Here is a 23,757-nt window from a genome sequence, read left to right as displayed (position 1 = left end):
CTCCTGCCCCTCAGATGCTGCCTGTCCTGCTGTGCTTTTCCAGTGCCACACTTTTTGACTCTGATCTCCAGCATTTGCAATCCTCACTTTCTCCCATTCCTAACTTTCTCTGAGCTGCTTCCAATCCATTAACATCCTTTTATATGTAGGCTAACCAGTACTGTATATAGTCTTCCAGATACAGTCTTTCCAGTGCCCTGTCTAATTGAAGCATAACCTCGTTACTCTTGCACTGAATTCTCTTTACAAAAAATATAACATTCTATTAGCTTTCCTGATTACTTGCCAAACATGCATACTGATCTTCTGCAATTCACACTATGATACCTAAATCTCTCTGCATCTCAGAGCTCTACAACCTCTCAGCATTTAGATAATATACTTTTTTAACCTTGCTGTCATAATGCACAAATTCACACTTACCCACATTATATTCCATTTTCAAGGTCTATGCCCACTCACTTTACTTATCCATATTCCTTTGTGGCTCTTATGTCTTCTTCACTACTCACTTTACTAACTTTATCTCATCAGCTACCATGCCTTAAGTCCCTTCATCCAAGTCATGAATATAAATGGTAAAGAGTTTAGTCCCACCACTGACCCCCTTTGACATTCTGCCAGCCTGAAAAAGACCCATTTATTCCTACTTTCTGTTTTGTATTAGCTAGCCAATCTTTAATCCATGCCCTACATTATAACATGGCTTTTATTTTTCACACCTTTTTAAATGCTTTCTGGAAATCTCAGTACAATATGTCCACTCTTTCCCTTTTATCCAGAACACGCATTACTTCTTCAAAGAACTCCACCAAGTTTGTCAAAGGGAAATCACATTTAACTTTGTCAAATATTCTGTATCATTTAATACTCTGTTCCCTACGTGATACCATTTAATCCATCCTCTTTCTTGATGTTTGTTCCTGTAATAATGTCACTACATGTACAAAAGCAAGGAATAACACCAAAGTAACTGTTAGTTCTTGACCTTCGTGTAACTATTGGCAAGTGATTGCGATAATAGAAAAGGAAACTAGACAGATATTGTGACGAACCATTTTACCTTCTTACAGATTGGATTGATAGCTTGGAATTGGCTCAACCAATGTCACCATAGTAGCGTTACATATGTCATGAATGTAATTTCAACCAACTCTTATTCAAACAAATAATTCAGTTAATAAATTCTCATTATGCAGACAATATTTGAACTTTCCCAGGGAGAACAGCTTTTAATTGAAGACTTGAAACTGGCAAAAAAGGTAATGTGAGATTTTATCTCAGTTGTCAAACAGTCCTTTCCACATGTCTTATCCTGAAATAACAATAATCATATTTCAAACATTTTTGGTTTTAGATGTGCCTTTCATTGGTGTTTTAATTTATCTTTTAATTAGTTATCTACCACATGTTCATATTTCTATTTCAGATTGTATTCAAGCTTATTAGTCAAATAGAATAATCCAACCCATTTTATCTTGAAAAATGTGAGTTTGTTTTTGCAGAGTAAGCATTCTGCTGTAATACTGCTGTGGGAATACTGTCCTCAGGTGCAAGCAGTTCTTAAATTAATTGTGGGATTTTTAAATTCATTTTTGTTTTAAGCGGATTTACCATTAAAATAAATCCTATTGTTAAATTTATCTGATGAATACTGCTTACAAAATTGCAACTGACAAAAAGATGTTGGATCTCAAGTGTCAGTCAGACCCATTGCAATACAGGAATACGTTGGTTATATGTTGTAACATGCTGTTTGCAAAATACATTTTGATATTCACATAATGAAACATACAATGCTGGTTTCTCTCTATAGGCTTATCATGATCCGATGCTCAAACTCTCGATTATGACTGAGCAGGAACTGAATCAGATATTTGGAACCCTGGATTCCCTTATTCCTTTGCATGAAGGTATCCTTTCCTTTTAGATTAAACAGACACAAATGTAGTAAGAGCTTAGTGGTTCATGTGGAACAATGTCATGTTTCTTTAATGTTTAATTTCTTTTTGAAGACAGCATCTTTGCTACGACTTTGATATTTTCTATTTATTTTTGGTCAGATCTTCTGAGTCGGCTCCGTGAAGCCAGGAAACCAGATGGGACAACAGAGCATGTTGGCCACATCCTTGTAGGCTGGGTAAGGAAGTGGTTCAGTTTTTTATTCATTTTATTTGCTTTTATATTTCACTCATGGCTATGTTTGTGCCATCAGTTGCCAACATATACATATGACAGGTTTGGTAAGTGCAGATACTGTGCAGATGCTGTTTTGTTAAAAGAAAGGGTCTTCCCAACTACTATCAATAACAAATCCTGCTGCTTTGAATTTGGCTGTGTCAACTGAGCTTGATTCCAACTTCAAACAACACAACCATCCCACCGACATCGAACTAAAAGAGTTAATGTTAATGTACCCCATTTAAATATGCATGAAGTGGATTTAATTGACACTTTGCTAGTGTTAATATTTTATCGCTTTGCCCTGAATTTGACCCAGAATGATTCAGGTAGCCACTACTATATATCTGTTAGTGCTCAACTACTGCATTTTATATAAAATTTACTTCATCAAGCTTCTCTTTATGGATTTCAGTTTCTCTGGTCATAGGACACTATTTGAATTGCTTTATAGTATAGAACTTAAATATGGTTGAAAGATACAAGATGATAAGAAGGTAAAAAAGAATGACCAGGAATATGCCATTCAGCCCCTCAGGTCTTCCTGCCATTCTATAAGATTGTGCAGATTTGCCCCAGGCCTCAACACTCTTTCATGCCAGCTCAGCACTGCTGTCAACCCCTGAATATTTCAAACAATGTATCTAACGCGTTGTGGTAGAGAATCCCAGACATTCACTACCTCTGAGAGAAGATGTTCCTCTGCATTTCAGTTTAAAGGAGCATTCCCTTATTCTGTAACTGTCTCAAAGCTTTTCCTCTTGCATTCATCAGGTCTAGAACATAAGAATCAGACTTGAAAAATGTGGGATCGACTTAGCACATGAAGGAGGTGATGATTGATTGAGCCATCATCAATACAGAAATGCAACAAGAACAGTTAACTGTTACTCTTTGTTCTCAAACTAGGCAGATAGATTCTGGTCAGGGTGTTTTCATGGGAATGCAGCAGAGATTGGCAATCACCAGTATCCCTTTTTGTTTCAGTGAGGCGGCATACTTACCATAGGGTCCTATATTTTAATATATATGGATTCTAAAATATGCAAATGCATCATACTGCAAACAACGATCTTACATTGGTTTTCCGTGAAATCGTTAGCGCAGTCAGAATTATTTATTAAATGGTATCTATTAACACAAGTGGTCAATAGGACACATAGTCTGATACTGGGAGAAAGTGAGGACTGTAGATGCTGGAGATCAGAGTCGAGAGTGTGGTGCTGGAAAAGCACAGCCGGTCAAGCAGCATCTGAAGAGCAGGAGAATCGATGTTTGGAGCATTAGCTCTTCATCAAGAATGAGGCTTGTAGGCCAAGGGGACTGAGAGATAAATGGGAGGTGGGTTGGGCTGGGGGGGAAGGTAGCTGAGAATGTGATAGGTAGATGAAGGTGGTGGTGAAGGTAATAGGTTGGAGAGGAGGGTGGAACAGATAGGTTGGAAGGAAGATGGGGAGGTAGGACAGGTGAAGAGGGCGGTGCAGAGTTGGAAGTTTGAATCTGAGATAAGGTGGGGATAAGGGAAATGAGGGAACTGGTGAAATCCTGTCTGACACTGTCCACCAGTCCATTGGGCATTTGATTTACATATCTGACATCACTTGTACTGAATTGCACATCTCATTATTCATCTGTGTGGAAGGAGAAATTGTGGGTTTGATGGCAGCATCCTGATAGTGGAGATAATAACTGTAGATTTAGTGGAAAGTAGCAATGTGGGACCGCTAGCTCCACCTGTTTTGAGACACATTCCCCTTCCAGGGTAATTGATAATACAGATGGGGTGCTGCTCAATGCCAAAAGAGGTGGATATAGGCCCTTTCATGATTTATATAATGTAGCTAGTGATGATTTGGTCAAGGTAGATATTATCTTGCAGGATAGTTTAAAAACATTCTAACTCAATATCAATCTTGCACAGTGAGCACGTGGCAAGACCTCCATTGATTAGATTAGATGCCCTGCAGTGTGGAAACAGGCCCTTCGGCCCTACAAGTTCACACCGACCCTCCAAAGAGTAACCCACCCAGACCCATTTCCCTCTGACTAATGCACCTAACACCATGGGCAATTTAGCATGGCCAATTCACCTGAGCTGCACATCTTTGGACTGTGGGAGGAAACCAGAGCACCCAGAGGAAACCCACGCAGACATGGGGCAAATGTGCAAACTCCACACAGACAGTTGCCTGAGGCTGGAATCGAACCTGGGACCCTGGAGTTGTGAGGCAGCAGTGCTAACCACTGAGCCACCCCCTCAGGTTGCCAGTAAGATTGATCTTGTAGCTTTTGGGAATGATGTATTCCCAAAATATATATTAACCAGTGAATGTGGACTTTCAGTAGATTATAATAGAGAAATTTCTCAACAAAAAGAACAATGAAAGGGATTTAATTTCACTAGATAGCATTTGAGTTGTGTAAAGAAATACTATTGATGCAGCTGCAGATTCAAATATCAAAACATATCATCTATAAATCAGAGCTTATGCAAGGGACAGGAGGTTCCTAATTCTTTCATCAAAGGTGAGATTCTCATGGTAACCAATCAAGATGTTAGCAAGAGGTTTCACATTTGTTTCTTGCATTATAGCCTTGATGAATGCAAGATGGAAAGATTAGCACAATTTCAATTTAAAATAAATCCGATTTAAAATTATAACTTTTGAAAAATTATATACATGGATAAAATTAAACATCTTAGTTATGCATAGCAATGCTGATGAGTAGTTACAAGTATGGGAACAGGGGTGGGCTATTTAATCCCTTGAGTTTATTCTGCCATTCATTAAGATCCTGGCTGATCTGTGATATAACTCCATATACTTGTCTTTAAGACCATCGCATGTGAGAGTAGAAGTAAGCCATTTAGCCCAGAGTCTGTTCTACCAATCAATGACATCATGGCTGATATGATATCCCTCAACTCTACTTTCCTGCCTTTTTCCTTAAACCCTGGATTCCCATAATGATCAAAAATCTACCTCAGCCTTGAGCCTACTGAACAACCCAATCCTGACAGCTTTCTGCAGTAAAGAATTCCACAGATTCACTATCCAATGAGAGAAGAAATTTCTCCTCATCTCTGTCTTGTTAGGCCACCTATTATTCTGAGATGACGCCCTCTGGCCCTTGACCTTTCCATTCTTGTAAAGTCCTCCTTGAAACCCTAATGAGAACAGGTCCAACTCACTCAAGGGCTTCTCGGAATTCCATATCCGGAATCATCTGAGTGAATCTTCTCTGGACTCCCTCCAATGGTAGTAGTTCTTTCCTTAGGTAAGTGAACTAACATTTTCACAGTTTTAACAAAACCTTCCTATTTTTATATTCCATTTCCTTTGAAATAAAGGCTAAATTCCATTGCCTTCCCTGTTATCATTTAACCTGTCTATATCCCACTGCGGTCTCTGTCATCCTTAGCACTTGCCTTCCTGCTTATTTTTGTGGTTATCCGCAGTTATGGATCTATTACATTCATTTCTTCATCCATGTTATAAATATTACTAAATTGATAATTGTGGCCCCATCAGTATCCCTGGGGCACTCCACTAGGGTTACAGGTTTTCATCCTGAAAATGACCCCCTTTTCCTATCTCTCTCTATCCACTCTTTGTTAACCAATCCTCTCTCCAGCTAATACATATTTTTTAATCAACATGTTCAGACAAGTTATAATATGCCTCTGGAGTAGAATGGATGTCAATTTGAGCCTCCAGAGGTAAGGACATCACCAGTGCCCCACAAGAGACATGGATCACTATCTAGCTCTAAGCTGTTATCTTATTAAATAGCTTTTCATATTTGTCACATATCCCTTAATTTCTTTTGACTAATGGGCATCTATCAATCTCCGTTTTAAAATGATCATTAACCACAATTAGCAACAATGCATACCATCTACAAAATGTGCTACTACTCATGAAGACACAATACCTTCCAAATCCCATGGCTTCTATCACCTAGATGGACATCACCTAGAAGGGAAGCAGATGCATGAGAACAACACCCCTACATACCACGTGCCATCCTGAGCAGCCATATCCTCATTGTTACTGGGTTATTCCCTCCCCAACAACTGTGGGTGTATCTACACACACCTCTTCCAACAGTTGAAGAAGTCAGCTCACCACCACCTTCTCAAGAGTAGGGATGAACAATAAATGCTAGCCAGCGATGTCCACATCCAGTGAACAAATAAAATAAAATTGCAGCTCAGAGAAGAGAGTTCCAAGTTTCACGTGTTTTTGTGTGTAAAAGTGTTTCCTGGTTTAACTTCAGAGAGATTTGGCTCTAAATGTTGGACTTTGCCATTAGCCTATACTGCCCAACAAGCAGCAATAGTTTATTTCTATTTCCCTTTGTTCTGCTGCATGTTGGAGATGTTGCCATTATATAAAACCACCTTAGAGCTGTAAGATTGATTAACATTTCATTAGAAATAGGGTGAAGTACTGAGAAATAGGCATGAATGAAGTTAGAGGTGATCCCTGTTACTAGTAGATGTCTAACCCATGTACAGTAGTCATTAATAAACCCAGTTGAAAATGGATCTATACAGGCAAAATAGTAGAATGATGGTGAGAAATGGTTCTGATCAAATAATGTAGTTTTATTTGCCAAGAAACAGAAAGGATACAATAGCTGGAAGTTATACAGCGAGAAACTAAAAGGATGAAGATTGTGAGAATTATTTGATGACTAACAAAGCAAAACACTTGGATGGGCATAGCTTCAAGAAACTCAACACCATTCAAGACACAGCAGCTTGCTTGATTGGCACAGCATCCAAGGGAATGCAGCAGAGTTTGGCTGTACAAATTCCTTTTGTACACCTTTTTGGACAAAATGAGTCATGTAGACAGCCAATACCCCGATCAATCAGATTTTTCCTGCCTGGTCTGAGAATTAAGATTGACAATTAACTGTACTTGCTGTATCACTGTGCCAGCTATGGCCCAAGCAGTCAGCACCCTCTTATTCTGTATAGAATTGAGTCTGTTTCTTGCACCCTACTTATTTTGAGTGAAAGATGAAAAGCTTCGACTTCCAGTTACCTTCTATCAATAATTAAGAACATTTTTTTTAAATCAAGATTAATGTAAATTTAAGCTATGATGATTGAACCGACCAGAATAGGGTAAATTCAGAAAATGTTTTTCAATGCTTTGAAATAGAATACTATTTTGCAACAGATAAATAGGATTTTTTTTTAATATGATGTGTTTTAGGATGATAGGATCATGATCCAACCAACAATAAATATACATTGGTATATAAATGAGTTTAAAAAGTCCTTCAAATGCTCCTCATGATTTCACTTTTCATAAATGTTTAAAACTGAGGTTGGAGGTGCAATAAGACGGGGTTGTTCTTGTTAGTTACTGAGTGAGAATCTGTGGCACACCAATACAGTAAAAAAGCAGAAGCAGCTCTTGGGCCTCTAGTACAATCTAATCTTCTGTGGTATCTAAGAAACATGAATGAACTTCAAGATTACAGTGCCATGGAGAAACTGGTACTATTTCCCACGTCTGTGAATTCAGATGTTTTACCATTTAAGGGAATATAGCACTTCTGTTTGTAAGTTTACAATGGTCAGTGATCACTTGTTGCTGAACATCTGTAAAATAAACAGCACTTTGATTCACGCATATGTACCATACAGCACAATTAAACTAAAATATGGAAGAGCAGAGGGCTTGGATACAAATTCCTTTTGTGATGACTGACTTATTTTAAAGGGGCCTGTTGTTTTGGTTGATTTTAATGTGAATGAATTCACTTAAAATGGTGGATCTGTTTGGCTGATCATTTAAACAGGTTGCTGTTTCTGACCAACCATGGTGATGGGTCATTATGAATGTGGAAACCGTGCTAGCAATTAACACTGGTTTAAAAAAAAACAAATATGAGACCTAAATCTTAAAATTCACAGTAAACTAAATAGACTAAACAAAACTATTCAACATTGAGTGAAAACAGGCTTGAGGATGCAGTTCAGGAGCAAAGTACTCTAGATGCTAGAAATCTAAGATAATCTGAGAAAATGCTGAACTATTCAACAAATCTGGCTGTATTTTTAAAGAAAGTACCAGGGTCAACGCTAGGTTTGCCAACTGCCCAGAACTGGTCTGGAGTCTCTCGGAATTGAAGATTAATTTCCAGACCACTCCTTTGTGCAACTATGGCGAAAAAAATCATAAGGACATAAGGCTAGCATGGTGGTTCAATAGTTAGCACTGCTGCTTCACAGCACAAAGGAAGCAGGTTCAAATCCACCCTTGGGTGACTGGCTGCACCCTGAGTTCACCCTGAGTCTGCGAGGGTTTCCTCTGGGTGTTCCAGTTTCCCCTCTCAGTTCAAAGGTGTTTAGATTAAGCCGATTGCCCATTGGTTAAATTGCCTATAGCGTTCAGAAATGTGTATGCTAGCTAGATTAGCCAATGTAAACATGAGCTTTTGGGAACAGGGCATGGATTGAGTCTGAGCGGGATGCTGTTTGGAGGGTCAGGGCAGACTTGATGGGCAAAATGGTCTCTTTATGCACTGTATGGATTCTATGATTTTACATGAAATAGATATTAAAAAATTGAAATGGGGAATCATGCTGTTTGGCTGGCAGTGAAGTGTCTTCTATTGGATAATGAACCTTTTTGATTTCCATTTGGCTAAGGAACGCAGTGTGACACACTGCTCAATGTGTAGCTGACTAATGGCTGGAGCATGGGGATATGGTGAAACGTCCAGGAACAAATTAAAGCAAGTTGGTAACCCTAGTCAGTTGGCTTAATTCTCCTTTGTCTTAAGAACCAAACTGGGGGATCCCAAGCCCACACGTAGGCTTGTTTAGAGAATGGGTGTCTCTTAATTCTCAGCTGTGCCACTGAGAAATATGGTCATTGTAAATGCAGGCAAGAGAAGCGAGCATGTACCTCCAAAATAGATGTCCCCTTGGATTGGTAATTACACAAAGCATTTCAGGTAATCAAAGATCTCGGCCCTGCTGATGTCAGAGGAAAGGTCTCAGTTTGGACATTCAGCCAGGGGCAACTCCACCATTAGCAGTGAGTTGACAGACTGACTGTTTTAATGGGGGCTTAAATGTTTCTATTTTCTTCTTGCATCTGTGGGCTAGGCAGTCAATCTAGCCTGCCAGCCCACTGTCAGGAAGTTGTCCCAAGAGAGGCATTGTGCCCAGGAGCTATCCTGAAACAGCATTCTCATATTTTACTGGCCTAATGCCTCTCTGAGTGCAACTAGGGAACCAGTAAAATCTTACCCAATGTTTCTAGTCTGTCAGGGTGATTGATCTGAGGCATGAGCTATGTTTTCACTCTGCACAGCTGCAGCTCGACCTGCTGAATATTTCTAGCATTTTCTCTTCTTGTTATGGTTGTAGTTTATTGTCCATCTATTTAGCAAATGGGTATCGTCAGGATTTTCTCTTTCACTGAATTTACTTATCTATGAATTTACATTTATATTACAATAGAATTCTTGCATTCTTTGACTAAAGCATGGGGAAAATAATTCCTTCGGAACTTAGCAAGGACTGAACCTCAATCCCTATTTCTGCTGCAGGTCCACAAATTCTGTTTGTTACCATGACTTAAAACAATTTTGATATCCAATACAAAATAATGTGGTGAAACCTGTCTCATTTATTGCAGAATATGTTCCACTGTTATAATAGTTTATTTTTATTCATACAATGGATGTGGGTGTCACTAACTGGACCAGCATTTATTGTCCGTTCCCAGTTGCCCTCGAGAAGGTGGTGGTGAGCTGCCACCTTGAACTGCTACACTTGTTGTAGTAAACCCACAATGCTATTAGAGAGGGAATTTCCAGGATTTTGATCCAGCAACACTGAAGGAATGGTAATGTAGTTCCAAGTCAGGATGGTGAGTGGCTGGGAAGGGAGTCTTGCAGGTGGTGGTGTTTTTATGTAAATTTTTGCTCTTGCCCCTTCTAGCTGGTAGTGGTTGTATAAAGTAATTCCAGCTTTGTTGATTTTGCTTTGTAGTCAGGAGTAGTTCATTAATACTGCAGTGTAGCATTCTTGTAGAAGCTGTGTGCAGTGTAGTTTTGTATCTATTAATAGTTTTATAAATTATGCATTTCTTTTACATAATTACATAATCTGTTTAATCTTCTTAAAATTGAATGGAAGGATACTTTTTTAAATGTGTGTGGACCCTCGTAGAACCAATTAGAATACAGACTCATGTCTAAAGGCCTCAGATATAAATAAAGATATAATTGTGTAGAATTAAGTTTTTGTCAACTTGCAATCTCTGAAACACAATTACAGACTTCTTGGACACATGGTTAAATCACAGGAGTGGCAGAATACTCTGTGGTGACCAAACTGAACTGAAATACGCCTCTAAACTTTTAATACTGAATTAATAATTTGCAGATCAATAATGGGAGTGAGTCTGATGCTGTTGAAATGATGAAATGATCGTGGTAGCTTTTTGAACAGTTCAGCCTGACCTGCCTCTAATTTCACCCTGTGTCAGCCATTACTTGATTGTTAACAAAGTTTTCTCTGTATCAGGAGGTCCCACTCTGGGACTTGAACACAAAGATCAAAGCTAACACTCCAATGTAGTACTGAGGGAGTTCTGCATTGTCAAAGGTGTCATGTTTTTGCATGACATGCTAAAACAAGGTGCCATCTGTTGCTTGAGTAAATGTAAAAGATTTCATGGTACTATGCTGATGCCACCCTCTAGTGTCCTGGCCCATGTTTACCAATCAATCATCTCCACACAAAAAATCATCTGATAACTATCGAATTGCTGTTTGTGGAGTCTTTCTGAGTGCAAATTAGCTGTCAATTTTCTCACATTACATCTCTAAGCAAATGGGTGTGTATTACAGTTGAGAGTGTGGTGCTAGAAAAGCACAGCAGGTCAGGCATCATCTGAGGAGCAGGAGAACAGCATGTTAATTCAAATGCTGATTCAATAGAGTTCTCTTTCTAGTCCCACAACAAGCTCGCTTGGGCTTTTTGATGAGCATTGAACTAGGCAGTCATTGGAACTGCACACACAAACACATTCAAATGTGATTAAAATAGACTTTTGTCAACAACAAAAAATTAATAACTTTTGTGCAACTTTGCACACTTATGGAATCATCTCAAATTATTACAGTGGCTGCACTTCAAAGGTGCTTTGGGATGTCACTGAAGGAATCAAGGCTTATAGGAAAAAGGCAAGAAAATGGAGTTGAGAATGATCAAATCAGCCATAATCTCATTAAATGGTGGAGTAGACTCGATGGGCTGAATAGTTCCTATATAATGGTCTTTATGGCTTGGTGCTGTGAAAAGCAAGTCTTTTTCAATTGTTTTGCTGATTCAAACTTAGGATAGGTTTGCAAATTAAGTGATTAAAATAAGAAAATTATGAAAATCCAACACAGGTCAGTTAGCCTGTTAAAGACAGCACTGACAGAGGGTGGTCACAAGAATTGCTAGAATCTATCTCTTTTTATAATTCTGAACAAGTGTGTATTTTGAACATTTGTTGTTTGTTTTTACTTAGAGCTCCAGTATTTGTAGTTTTTCTAATGTTAGCAAATCAGTGAAACTGCAGTGTAGTCTAGCAGTGATTCTGAAGCACACTTATCTGTCTTATGTGTTTTAAATATGACTCTTTTCGCTCCTTAGCTCCCTTGCTTAAACTCATATGATAGCTACTGCAGCAACCAAGTGGCAGCCAAGGCCCTTCTTGATCACAAGAAACAAGATCATCGAGTCCATGACTTTCTACAGCGCTGTTTAGAATCACCTTTTAGTCGCAAGCTGGACCTCTGGAATTTTCTGGATATTCCACGTAGTCGACTGGTGAAGTACCCCCTACTCTTAAAAGAAATTCTCAGGCATACTCCAAATGACCACCCAGATAAGCAGCACTTGGAAGAAGCAGTAAGTAACAAAGATAATTAATATTGACATAGTGCCCTCCTTAATGGTTCAGCTGTAGAATGAAAGCTTTGGTCTACAATGTTCCTTGCAGCTGAATTTGTTACACTCCGGTTTAAACATAATGAGCACAAACTTTAATCTCACTTGTACACCCTTATCAGGCTTTCAGTGGGATTCTGTGCAGAACACAAAACCTAATGGAGAATGGTGTCTCCAGATCCATGTGGGACATTTATTCTCATGTTCTAATAATTATCATGGAAATAGCAAACGTAACCTTGCTGTAGGTAGATATTCCCATTTGCAAACAGGTCTTTTGGGTCATTAACATTGGTAGGGATGTTGAATCTAAGTTATCGAACAGAAAGTTTTGCAGACCCCAGCAGTAGACCCTGTAGGTTTTGCATTTGACATGGCCTGGAATTCCTTTGCTGCATCCTGGATTAGACACCTCCATCTCCTCTGCTAACTTGATTCTTCCTTGTGGTGGAGAAATGGCCGATAAACACACATATAAAAATAAATAAATGGAATGCCTTTGTTTCCTAATGTAGATATTACGTGAAAATGGCGTATAAATAGCAATTTGTCCCCTTACTTCTCTCCCTTTCCATTCCTATTTGATTAACTTGTGGTGTTACTACCTAGTAACAACTGTTGTGACGTTTAGTGTTCATTCATGCCGAAGTTATGCTTTAGTTTTCAAGTTTTGTAGCTTTGATGTTTTCTTCAATCTTTGAAAGAAATATTATTTCCAATAGCTTTACCTACTGGTGTTTTTCAGCATGTCTGTGATTCAAACATTGTATATACCAAACTACATTTACCCTCAAATTTGAATAGTAATGCCCCTCTTAGTATAAGTCTAAGGACACTAATGCCTGGATTCAAGGAGGAAATATGGAGTCAGAAATGCATAGCAAGGCTTTAGGCATTTATTTCATTAAGCTGCTGGTTAAACAAGTGCAGAGATTGGTCTATTGCAGCTGTTGTCTCTGGTAACTTGACCTTCAAGAAAATCAAATTACAATGTTAAGACTTAGACACATGGTGACACATGCAACCGTTCCCATAATACAGAAAGCTTAAAATAGTTGTGTTTAGTGTTTGCATATCCACTCAATGTACTTGCATTCATTTAAACTTTTTGTATGCAGTTTTTCTATTTTATAAATGGAAGAAAAATTGCAGCTGAATATTGGGGAGGCGGGAGGAAAAATGTAGAGATTTTGGTAGTTTTTAACTTGCCATCACACAAGAATTTAAGCCAAGATAAATATAGAAATTCATGCAACATTTTTAAGGAAAGGACAGCAATATCAAGGTGATGTGATTACTGAAATTCCCAGTTCATAACATGTCAATGTTCAGATTTCAACTTCAGCTGGCATTACATTTATTCATCAGCTCTTCGACTTACTAGAACTTTCCCTTGCGCTGTAGCGGAATGTCACTGCTTTATTAATTTCTTAGTTGATTTTGTGATGGAATCTGTGGATATGAGTTTGTGAGAGCCATTTCCCAATTTTGCTTTTCATGTGAACTCCAGATTAACATCGTTCAAGGGATTGTAGCTGAAATCAACAAGAAGACTGGGGAGTCAGAATGTCAGTATTATAAGGAAAGGCTAGTCTTTCTTGACGAGAGTCAAAAGGACCCTCTGATTGAAAATTCTAAAGTGCTCTGCTGTCATGGAGACTTAAAGAACAACAGAGGAGCAGTAAGTGATCTATGATTTCTTATTACAATCATTCCTATTCTGTGCTCTCCTTGGAATAATTCTCTGAATTATTGTTAGTTAACTTAAAATCTTATTATTCATAAGAGATCTTAAAACACTGATGACCAAAACTGTCTTGCTAAAATGTTGCAACAAGAGAACTTATTGTTGATAGAGAGTCAAATTAAAGCGAAGCAAACAGTTTCACTAATTTAGGCAACATTGTTAGGAATGCCTAATCATTGCTTAGCAATTCACAATCAGTGTAGAACTGGATTAAATATGTTGTATAACAATACAGAATCCAAAATTTTACCTTCATTTCTTTCACTTGTGTTTTTAATAAAGTATACAATAATGCAAAAATAAAACCTGAAAAATATGTGAGAAACTTTAGTTCCGGAGCAGACATAGTTAATGCTTTGAAGGTAATGTTGTATTGGGAAGGTGGTTTCAGTGGCATAGATTGATGATCCGATCTGTCGTGTAAGTTAAGTAAGAGATGAAAGGTTCAGAATCCATCTGCTCTTTCAAGCTGTCTCCCTTTAATGTTCCAGCTCTGGACCAGGCCACACTGTTTGATTCTTCTTCCTTCCTCACATCACACAAATCAGTCATCTCCAGTCTGACCTTTAGGGGATTGAGGTTAATGTGAAATTTAACAGGATGATTGGTCTTTGAATGCTATTTTTTTTCCAGAGATTATCAAAACTCTGTCTTTTGATGAAGTATCAATAAAGTATTGATATTTTGTAGAGCAAAAGTTGTCTCTCATATTAATGTAAATAAGAATTTAGTATTGGACTGTTTCCTGTTGCACAAATTGTAGAGCACGATTTCCATTCATCAATACATCCCAAAGAGAGGACTTGTAAAGATTTCAAAAAGGTCTTTTTTCCTGTTGGAAAAATTAATTTCATTTGAAGAATGGACAGATTATTATCCATTTACAAAATTATGATTTGTTAAATGTATCTATTTAGATTTGTGCAGCATACATAAATGGGCTGTTCATAGCAGATCAATAATATTGAGGAAGATAATAATGGCTTATGTGTTATCAGAATCTTGAAAAAGGGAACTGATTAAGACAATGACAAAATCATATTTCATGTAATTGTAAATGATTCTTGGTCACTTTTAATTTGTTTATTCCTAAATATTTTAGCACTATTATATTTTAGCATCTGGTTTTGAGATAAATACCAAATGAAACTTTAAAAGCAGATTCAGGATGGATTTTCCTTCATTTTACAGAAACTCCATGTTTTCCTGTTTCAAGAGGTGCTTGTAATTACCAGAGTGGTGACATGCAGTGAGCAGCTGTGCTACCAGCTGTATAGGCAGCCCATCCCTGTCGGGGATCTGGTGTTGGATGACCTGCAAGATGGGGAGGTCCGGTTAGGGGGATCTATTAGAGGCGCCTTCAGCAATAATGAGAGAAGTAAGTACAAAGCTATAGTTACCTTTTGCCCTCCATGTGTACTTATTTATATGTGTCTACAAGTAATTTATATATCAGAGAGACATTGCAGTCTTTTCCAATTAACACTTCCACTAAACAGCAGTTAAATTAAGAAATATGATATTGAATTTTGCAAATAGCAGTGAAGTGAGTGGCTTACCACAGACCTCTAAAACAGCTGCTATGAAAGATCTAGCTATTACCTATGGCGTGGGTTTAGTCTTTGCCAGCATCAGTTTGTTTCTGGCACAAAGTTGAGGTTAGCTAAAAGCATTCAGCAAGAGTGATATCAGGAAGCAGAATAAGCAGCCAATCACAACACAAAGTATTCTCCAAGATAGGAAACTAGGAAGTTTAAAAATAGTCAATCCTTTAGCTTTTAGTTTTAAATTATAGAGAGAGAGGGAGAGACATTAGTGACTGGGGATATGCACCTGGAATTAGGTTGAAAGACAAAAATGTCAGAAGCAAACTTTAAAAAATAATATATGGTGTTTCTTATAATGGAGAAATATGACATAGTAAAATTATTGTTTATAGGGCAAAGGAACTATTTAGCAGTAATTATGAAGTTAATGCACCATTTAAATTCCCTTTACACTTCATTCAGCAAAGCACACTTTTGACTTTTACAGCAAAACTAAAAGCATAGGTTCTCAGCAATTCTCAGATTTCAGTTGATTTGTATTGTGTGGGGTTCTTAGCTGTGCACGGTAGGGAAAAGAGTCGAACCACCTGATAGGAAATTTTGAACGTTTATTACACGTGTAGACTCCAGAAGTTGCTGTTAATTTTAGAGAAATAAACATTTCTATAATGTTCTGATCCCAGGCGAGACTGCCAAACTTAACTTAGGGATCAGTAACTATTTGTTTTACAATAAGCTAAACTTGTAATCCCAGGTACTATCTAAGAGCATAAAGACAAAAAAGTTTATTTTGTTTGTTTAAAAAATGCAAACTTTACTATACAAAGTTAGAAAAGTAAAACATTCTACAATATGTTCCAGGCTTAACATGAGGTAAATATGAGTTGACACATTGTAGTCAAATAGACCACAGAGCACATCAAATAGCAAGTAGATCAAGTTTCCACACATTTCACAGCAATCCACAAGACTCAAGTGATATTGTGGATCATAAAATCCCATTAAACTTTGCATCCTTTATAAAGGATGTCAGATCTTCACTTTCAATGACAAAGTCTCAGAATTTCCACTGAAGTGCTCCCAATTTAGATTGCCTCAAAGACTCTGCACTGCATCAGTAGTTCAAACTCCCTGGAATGGCAGTTCCTCTGAATTCTCGTGGTTGCATTCCAGCACTACTCACGGTATGTTCCGACTCCTTCATAGACAACTAACTTTACTAAGATAGCACTTCCCTGGATTTATCATAACTCTAGTCTCCCACTACACTGTGTTGTTGATGTTGCTTGTATGCTTCCTTGAGCCCCAAATCTCATCTGGACCAAGTATTTCCTGGGATTTCAATAAGCCTTCAGCTCTTCCGACCAAACAGCAGCACTTGTGCAGCCGCCACAACTGACCCCTGAAGTGCTGTTCACGGCTCCTTGAACTGTCCTGGGTGACCAATAAAACTCATCAAGAGAGTCTTTATTAGATGCGATCAAATGTAATAAATCTTGAAACATCCCAATCCCTCAATGTTACAATCTCAAAATGTTGCTAGCTTCCATAGCATACATCGAGTGAGGAAAATAAATTGACTATCACATTGACGAAACATATGCCGTAATTTACAACTTACATTTGAAAATTTTCTTTGTGGTCAAAACTGGTGCAAAAAAGTAGGCCATTTAGACAAGAAGGGTGACTATGTTGTGAAACTTGACTTTAGTAATGAGTCAGCTCATCAGGGGAGGAAAAAGAATTGTTAATAAAGAAATAGAATGAGGCCTGAATGTGTTCGACCTAAAACCTGTCAAAATGCAAATCATATCTTAGTTATCAGAAAATTATACTGTAATGCTTCTTATTCCAAACTAATTATACCTTTAATAAAATGTAAGTGGCAAAGGTTAACAGAGGATTGGGGTTTCTTGCTGATGTACAATCTTTACGTTAGACCCAAAAAATGTGATTCCTGATGAAGGGCTTATGCCTGAAACGTCGATTCTGCTGCTCCTTGAATGCTGCCTGACCTGCTGTGCTCTTCCACTCTTGACTCTGAGCTCTAGCATCTGCAGTCCTCACTTTCTCCTAAAAAATGTACTCCATGTTTACACACATTTTGACAATGTCAACTTATACTCAGGTAAAAAATCACACAACAGCAGGTTATAGTCCAACAGGTTTAATTGGAAGCACACTAGCTTTCGGAGCGACGCTCCTTCATCAGGTGGTAGTCCAAATCATATACTCAGATCAAACTTGTTTTTATGCCACATAAATGCATTTTTTTTTAATTAAAGCATATCTCCAGTGAGAATAACATTTTTAAAAGAAACCTTTAAAAATTGGAGTCAAACACCAGGAGAATACTTTCTTTTCTTCTGGACCTGAAAATCTGATGGTAATCACCAGGAGATCTCCACTCCCCACCCCACTAAAACTGATTTGTCCCCAGGTTACACTTTTCTCTTAATGCAAAGAGAATTTACTGATAACTCGGTAAGAATGTAGACTTTTTCTTTTACTGAATATTTTGTTTTCTAAAGCATCATTTCTGTTTCTTTCTTAGCAAAAAACTTCTTCAGAGTCAGCTTTGTAGATCCTTCTGAAGGGCAGTCCCACTCACTCCAGGCAAATGATGCCTTCAACAAACAGCAGTGGTTGAACTGCATCAGACAGGCCAAAGAAGCAGTGCAGCATTCTTTAGGTGAAAAAGGAATGCTAGGCTGTGGAAGACACATGCACCTAACTCCAAATGGGATCAGGATGTCCCATGAAGAACCAAAGCTTGAAAGAATGGACCAATCAGACAATGAATCTAACTGTAGTATGGATACCAGTGAGATTAGTGGCGACTATGAACAGATGGAAGAAACAGACTGTTGTGTAAATCAAAAAAGAATAGAGACAGATGTTTGACATCATCAATACATTGCGTAGAACTCCACGGCATTTTACCTGTACAGTATTTGCATTCCATAAGGAGCATTTTGGAAAAGCACTTTTATTCCATGCAATGGTGTCCTTGGTCCCTTTGTGTATACTTGACAAATACTGCCAAATGTGTCTGTAAGCTGGAATTTGTTGTCTTTGCTGTTTCTGGTTTAATGTGTTCTCTCTAACATGATACTCATAGATGAAATGTTTGATTAACATCTACATAGTCTTGCTGGACCTTCTCAACTGCTGTTTGCATTTGGACCAATTCCATATGGATTGATATATTTGGAACCAGCAAGTTAGCAGTTCAGGTGAATATTCAGAACATCAGGCAACATTTCACAGGATTGGAACAAAACTGAACAAAGTACTCAAAACATTTATAGAAATTAACTAAAAAGCATCTCATTGTTCGCTCTATGGATGCAAGATCAGTGGTTATTATAATTTAGTGGAATTTGTTTAGGGTAATTTCTTCAGGCGGAAGCTGCATAATAGTCACTCTACACTGACTGGATAGTTTCCGTCACTCTCAATAGTACAGATGTACTGCTACATTTGCCAAGTCATGGATATGTTGCCTAATCTGTTTGTAATTCTGTTGGATTGGCTTAAAGCAGATTGTTTGTCTCATGTTTTCTTTTGTACATAGTGTGACACATCTGTACAGTGTATGAGGAATCAGAATGACAAGTTTAAGCAGTAAGAAAAAATGGTCAAACCAAAGCATATACCTTTTATTATTTTGAAAAAAAAAGTAACATGTTTAATTTTATCTAGTTGAATTTTTTTCTGTATTTATAGTTTTTACAAAAGTTGCAAAACTTCTATTTGCCCATTTGTGATTTATTCTAAATGCTTCATTTCAAAGGAAATGAATTCTGCAGGTATCTGTCCATGGGCAAGAGAAATAGTTGAGAAATAGTTTTTAAGAAAACTGGTTATTGCAATGTTTAAGACTATGTAATGTAATTACATATATAACCAACAGGAGGAGCTTAATTCTGGAAGTAATACTATTCATTTGAAAAATTCCAATCTCAGAAATTACAAGAAGTTAGAACATGGCAGTTGAAGGAATAAAGTTGGACACAAAAATTTTGCAAAAGGAGTGGTTTCTCAGTTTTATTCTAATCCAGTTCTATAGACGCACAAATGTTAATCAGAAAACGATCCAAATTTATTGTCCCCAATGACACTTTGAAAATTATCATCGCGATGAGACAGTAAGAATGTTATTGGTATGCAGCAGATAGAGTTGCAATCAAACAAATGTAGATTTTCATAATGTGGAAGCTTTAACTTTTCATGAATTCACAAATAAATTATGCAATAAACTAGATCAGATTTTTGCAATTCATTTTAAAATGGACTGTCAAAAGATGGGTACTATTTAAGGATGATAAGAAAAGTCACATTTAAGATCAAATAGTACTGAATATGAAGAAATTACCTTAATGAGGCTTTAAACTCAGCATAAATAATAACTTGCCCCTTATGTTTCAAGAGGGTAATTCTAATCCTTAGCTGGTCTAATGTATGATGCCAATTCATTTTTCATCCTGCTCCAATTGCACAGTCTTAGATGCCTGCAGAATACAGAACATCATTGGTAACATTCATGGAGATGTTAAACCTGGACTTATTTGACTGCTGACAGGACTCACCTTGTTAATATGACCAAGTACATATGAACATGCGTATATTTAAGTACACAAATTAAGAGCAGGAGTCAGCTGCTCAGCCCTCAAGCCTGCTGCAGCATTCAATAATATTATGGCTAATCTGATTATTTCACATTACCAGCTGCCTCTCAATAACCTTTTTTTCCTCCTTTTGCTTATCAACAGTTCATTATGTGGAGGAGAAATGTGTAGAGTCATACAACACGGAAGGAGACCATTCGGTCCAACTCGTCCATGTTGATCGTTTCCCAATCTAAATTAGTCCTCCTTACCTGTGTTTGGCCCATATCCCTCTAAACCTGTGCAAATATGTTTTAAATGTTGTAACTGCACTGGCATCTACCATTTCGTCTGGCAGTTCATTCTGTGTATGTATAAAGAAGTTGCACCTCAGGTCCCTTTTAAATCTTTCTCCTCTCACCTTAAACATGTGGTCCCTAGTTTTGCGCTCACTCACCCTACAGAAAATTCCTTTACTATTCACCTTATCTATGCACCTCATGATTTTATAAATCTCTACACAGTCACCTTTCAACCTCCTATGCTCCAGTATTCTTATAATTCAAAGCCTCCAGTCCATCAACATCCTGGTAAATCTTTTCTGAACCCTCTCCAATTTAATAATATCAGGGTGACCAGAACTGGACACAGTACAGTACTCCAAAAATGGCCTCACGAACATCCTGTACAACTACAACATGATGTCCCAATTCCTTTATTTCATGGTCTGAGTAATGAAGGCAAGTGTTCTTAACCATGCTGTCTACCTATGATGTAACTTTAAAAGAACTATGAACCTGAACCTCTAGGTCTCTGTTTGACAACACTACCCAAAGCCCCACCATAATTGTATAAGTTCTGCTCTTATTTTCCTTTGGTAAAAAAAACATCTTGCATTTATCCAAATGAAACTCCATCTGCCACTCCTCAGCACATTGACCCAATTGCTAAAGATCATTATCTGGTAATCTTCAATAACCTTCTTCACTGTCGACCATACCACCAATTTTGGTGTCATCTGCAAATGTACTAATCATCCTTCCTAAATTCTCATCCAAACCATTTATATAAATGACAAATAGTGGACCCAACACTGATCCTTGCAGAATATTGCTGGTTACAACAACTCTGAAAAACAACCCTCCACCATTACCTCTGTCTTGTACCATCAAGCCAATTTTGTATCCAATTGGCAAACTCTCCCTAAAACTCTGAGACTCAATGTCTTTGGAACTCATCCTCAACAGACAGTGGAAGACATTCTTTGAATACTTTTAAGAGGTAGACATTATTACTTTCCACAATAACATCTGATGTGACTTCTTATCATGTGCCTTCTCAACATCTAAGTACAGCACATCATTGGATTTCCTTATGTCCACAGCACATTATTTCCTCAAAGAACTGCAAAGATTTGTTAAACACTAGTTTCCTTTTACAAAATCATGTTGACCCTGGGTTGCAAACGAGTTCTGTTCTAGAATCCATTCACAAGTCAATTTGTGCACAAATTGGAACTCCATGCAGGACAATGTAATGCAGCTATCTTAAGTACTGGAAATGTTTACATATTGGATTTCTAAAATTACATCCTTTGAGATTACTTCCTAAATATGAACATGCGTAAATTGGTGTTTGTAAATTAGGGAACCCCTGTACTTTGAAATTTTCCAAGTACTCTGCTATAGCATCTAACAAATAATTTATTTTAACCTGTAGTTTCCTGCCTTCTATGTCTGTCCTTTTGAATATATGAAAATGGGGAATAAAGATGAAGAAACAACTTTTTGTTGCCTGGAGTGTGAGATTGAATGTGACTCTTTATTCAGTTTATTGTGCTGAATAGTGAAGATGTCCAGTAATTCTCTGTCCCTCAGTACATTTTCACTTCAGGTTTCAGGTCAAACTAATTGATGATAAAGCCTTCCTATATTCTTTCCAATGAATACCACTTTATATTTGAAGCGAGGGGTGGATAGCTGTTGGAAGCATAGTCAATATATGCACAATGATGCCTGACAAGCTATGTATGGTCAAGCTCCATAGCATGATTTGAATGATTTCTTCCAGCAGTTCAGTTAAAAACTAGAAGCAAGCTGAAAAATGGAATTCTATCCTGGAAACAAACAGCAGTAGAAGAGATATTTATATAGTCATATCGCACAGAAACAGTGCATGCACCCAGAAAATGACCTGGAAATTCAGTAATGTTACTACAGCAGACAGGTGATGAGTACTATAAGGTTGAGTAGATTTGATCTTCATTTGAGGTGACAGTGTGTCGACAGTGGCTGAGGCACAATGTAGAGTTCAGTGGAACAGGGAGATGCTTGTGGCAGAAGAGTCGAGGAAAAACAATGTTAGTCAAGTCTTACCATTCACAGCAGCCTGGGTACAAGACACAGAACAAATCATTTCAATGTTCTCTGTATAAGAGTTTGAACTACTAGTTAAAATATATCTGTTTTTGGATACGGAGCTAGCTGGTGCTATCTTATTCTGATTGTTATTTTACTGTAATTGTCAGTCTGTTTAATGAGTAATCTCTTTGTTCAAACAGCAAAGGAAACATAAACTAATGCATTAAAATTAAATTAATATCTGCAAGCCAATCCCATGCTACAATTTCAAAATTAATGAGTAATAATTAGGATCTTTTTTGTACACACTCTTACAATCTTCTAATTATCATCAGGAAGTGGTTATCAAACTAGCTGGAATTCTTTTTTCATCTTATGCTTTTTGAGCCCTAAGATTACAGTTTTAACAAAATCTTTTTATTGATCCGAGACTGTGACTTTCAGCTATAGTTTAGTTTCTTACAATTATTTAATGGAATTGGAAGTATATCCAATAAACAAATTGCATTCTATTGGTAACAATCCTTATTGGCAGAAAGGATTTAGACAGCAATTAAGCAACTAAGAATCTGCAAGTAGAAAATCTTAAATGCAGTGAGAGCTTGCAGTAGACATTATTGTAGAACCATATTGTTTTTGGTCAGAGTTTTGTGGCTTGGAGTCTCAGACTGCAAGTCACTCAACAGCTTGCCTCAAATGAGTGGAGAACTGATGTAAATAGAAGGTGAAAAATCAACTCCTAGACAAATACCACACAGAAGAAGGCCTTTGAATCTCTCGTTTCCATGCTGGTTGCATGGACAATCTGAATGCACGTGGCCCATTTTCCAGATATTGGCCTGCAGCCCTAGAGGCTATGATAATGTAAGTGAATATCTAAATACTGCTAAATATTACAAGAGTTTCTGACTCAACTATTCCTTCAGGCACTGAACTCCAGACTCTGAACATCATCTGAGTAAAAAAAACTTTCTCCTCAACTCTCTTGTTCTTACCTTTTAACTCATTAATTCCACGTCCTCTCAATATTGACTGTTTACAAATGAAAAAGTGAATTGCCATCGGTGCTCCTTATAACATTATAGAACTCAGTCAGGTCCCTTTGCTGCCCAAGGAATACAACTCCGGCCTATCCAAACCTTTCACAGACTAGATCCTCCAGCCTAGGTAGCATCCTGGTAAATCTCCTCTGCACCCTCTCTAGTGTAATCACATCCTGCTATAATGTGACAAGAACTGCATGCAGAGCTTGAATTATAATTATATAATGTTTTGTACAGTTCCTGCACAACCTCATGTTTTTGTATTCTATTCCTAGGCTAATAAAGGA

The 23,757-nt window shown here is 37.6% G+C and overlaps 1 protein-coding gene across 6 annotated transcripts in view; it reads left to right on the top strand.

Moving 5' to 3' along the window:
- The window catches only part of arhgef3 (Rho guanine nucleotide exchange factor (GEF) 3), a 328,180-nt gene extending 309,426 nt beyond the window's left edge, over positions 1 to 18,754 (top strand). For all 6 annotated transcript variants that reach the window (XM_043708105.1, XM_043708110.1, XM_043708109.1 and 3 more), the window contains 7 exons: positions 1,200 to 1,262; positions 1,817 to 1,913; positions 2,064 to 2,140; positions 11,867 to 12,124; positions 13,674 to 13,844; positions 15,102 to 15,288; positions 18,012 to 18,754. In XM_043708105.1, the coding sequence (XP_043564040.1) occupies positions 1,200 to 1,262; positions 1,817 to 1,913; positions 2,064 to 2,140; positions 11,867 to 12,124; positions 13,674 to 13,844; positions 15,102 to 15,288; positions 18,012 to 18,361 (1,203 nt within the window). In that variant the 3' untranslated portion in view covers positions 18,362 to 18,754. The remainder of the gene's footprint in view (positions 1 to 1,199; positions 1,263 to 1,816; positions 1,914 to 2,063; positions 2,141 to 11,866; positions 12,125 to 13,673; positions 13,845 to 15,101; positions 15,289 to 18,011) is intronic.
- The last annotated feature ends 5,003 nt before the right edge of the window (positions 18,755 to 23,757 follow it).

Source organism: Chiloscyllium plagiosum, chromosome 18 (assembly GCF_004010195.1).
Source record: "Chiloscyllium plagiosum isolate BGI_BamShark_2017 chromosome 18, ASM401019v2, whole genome shotgun sequence".
Lineage (NCBI taxonomy): Eukaryota > Metazoa > Chordata > Chondrichthyes > Orectolobiformes > Hemiscylliidae > Chiloscyllium > Chiloscyllium plagiosum.
Note: the sequence above shows the minus strand (reverse complement) of the source record. Positions and strands in the feature narration are given on the sequence as shown.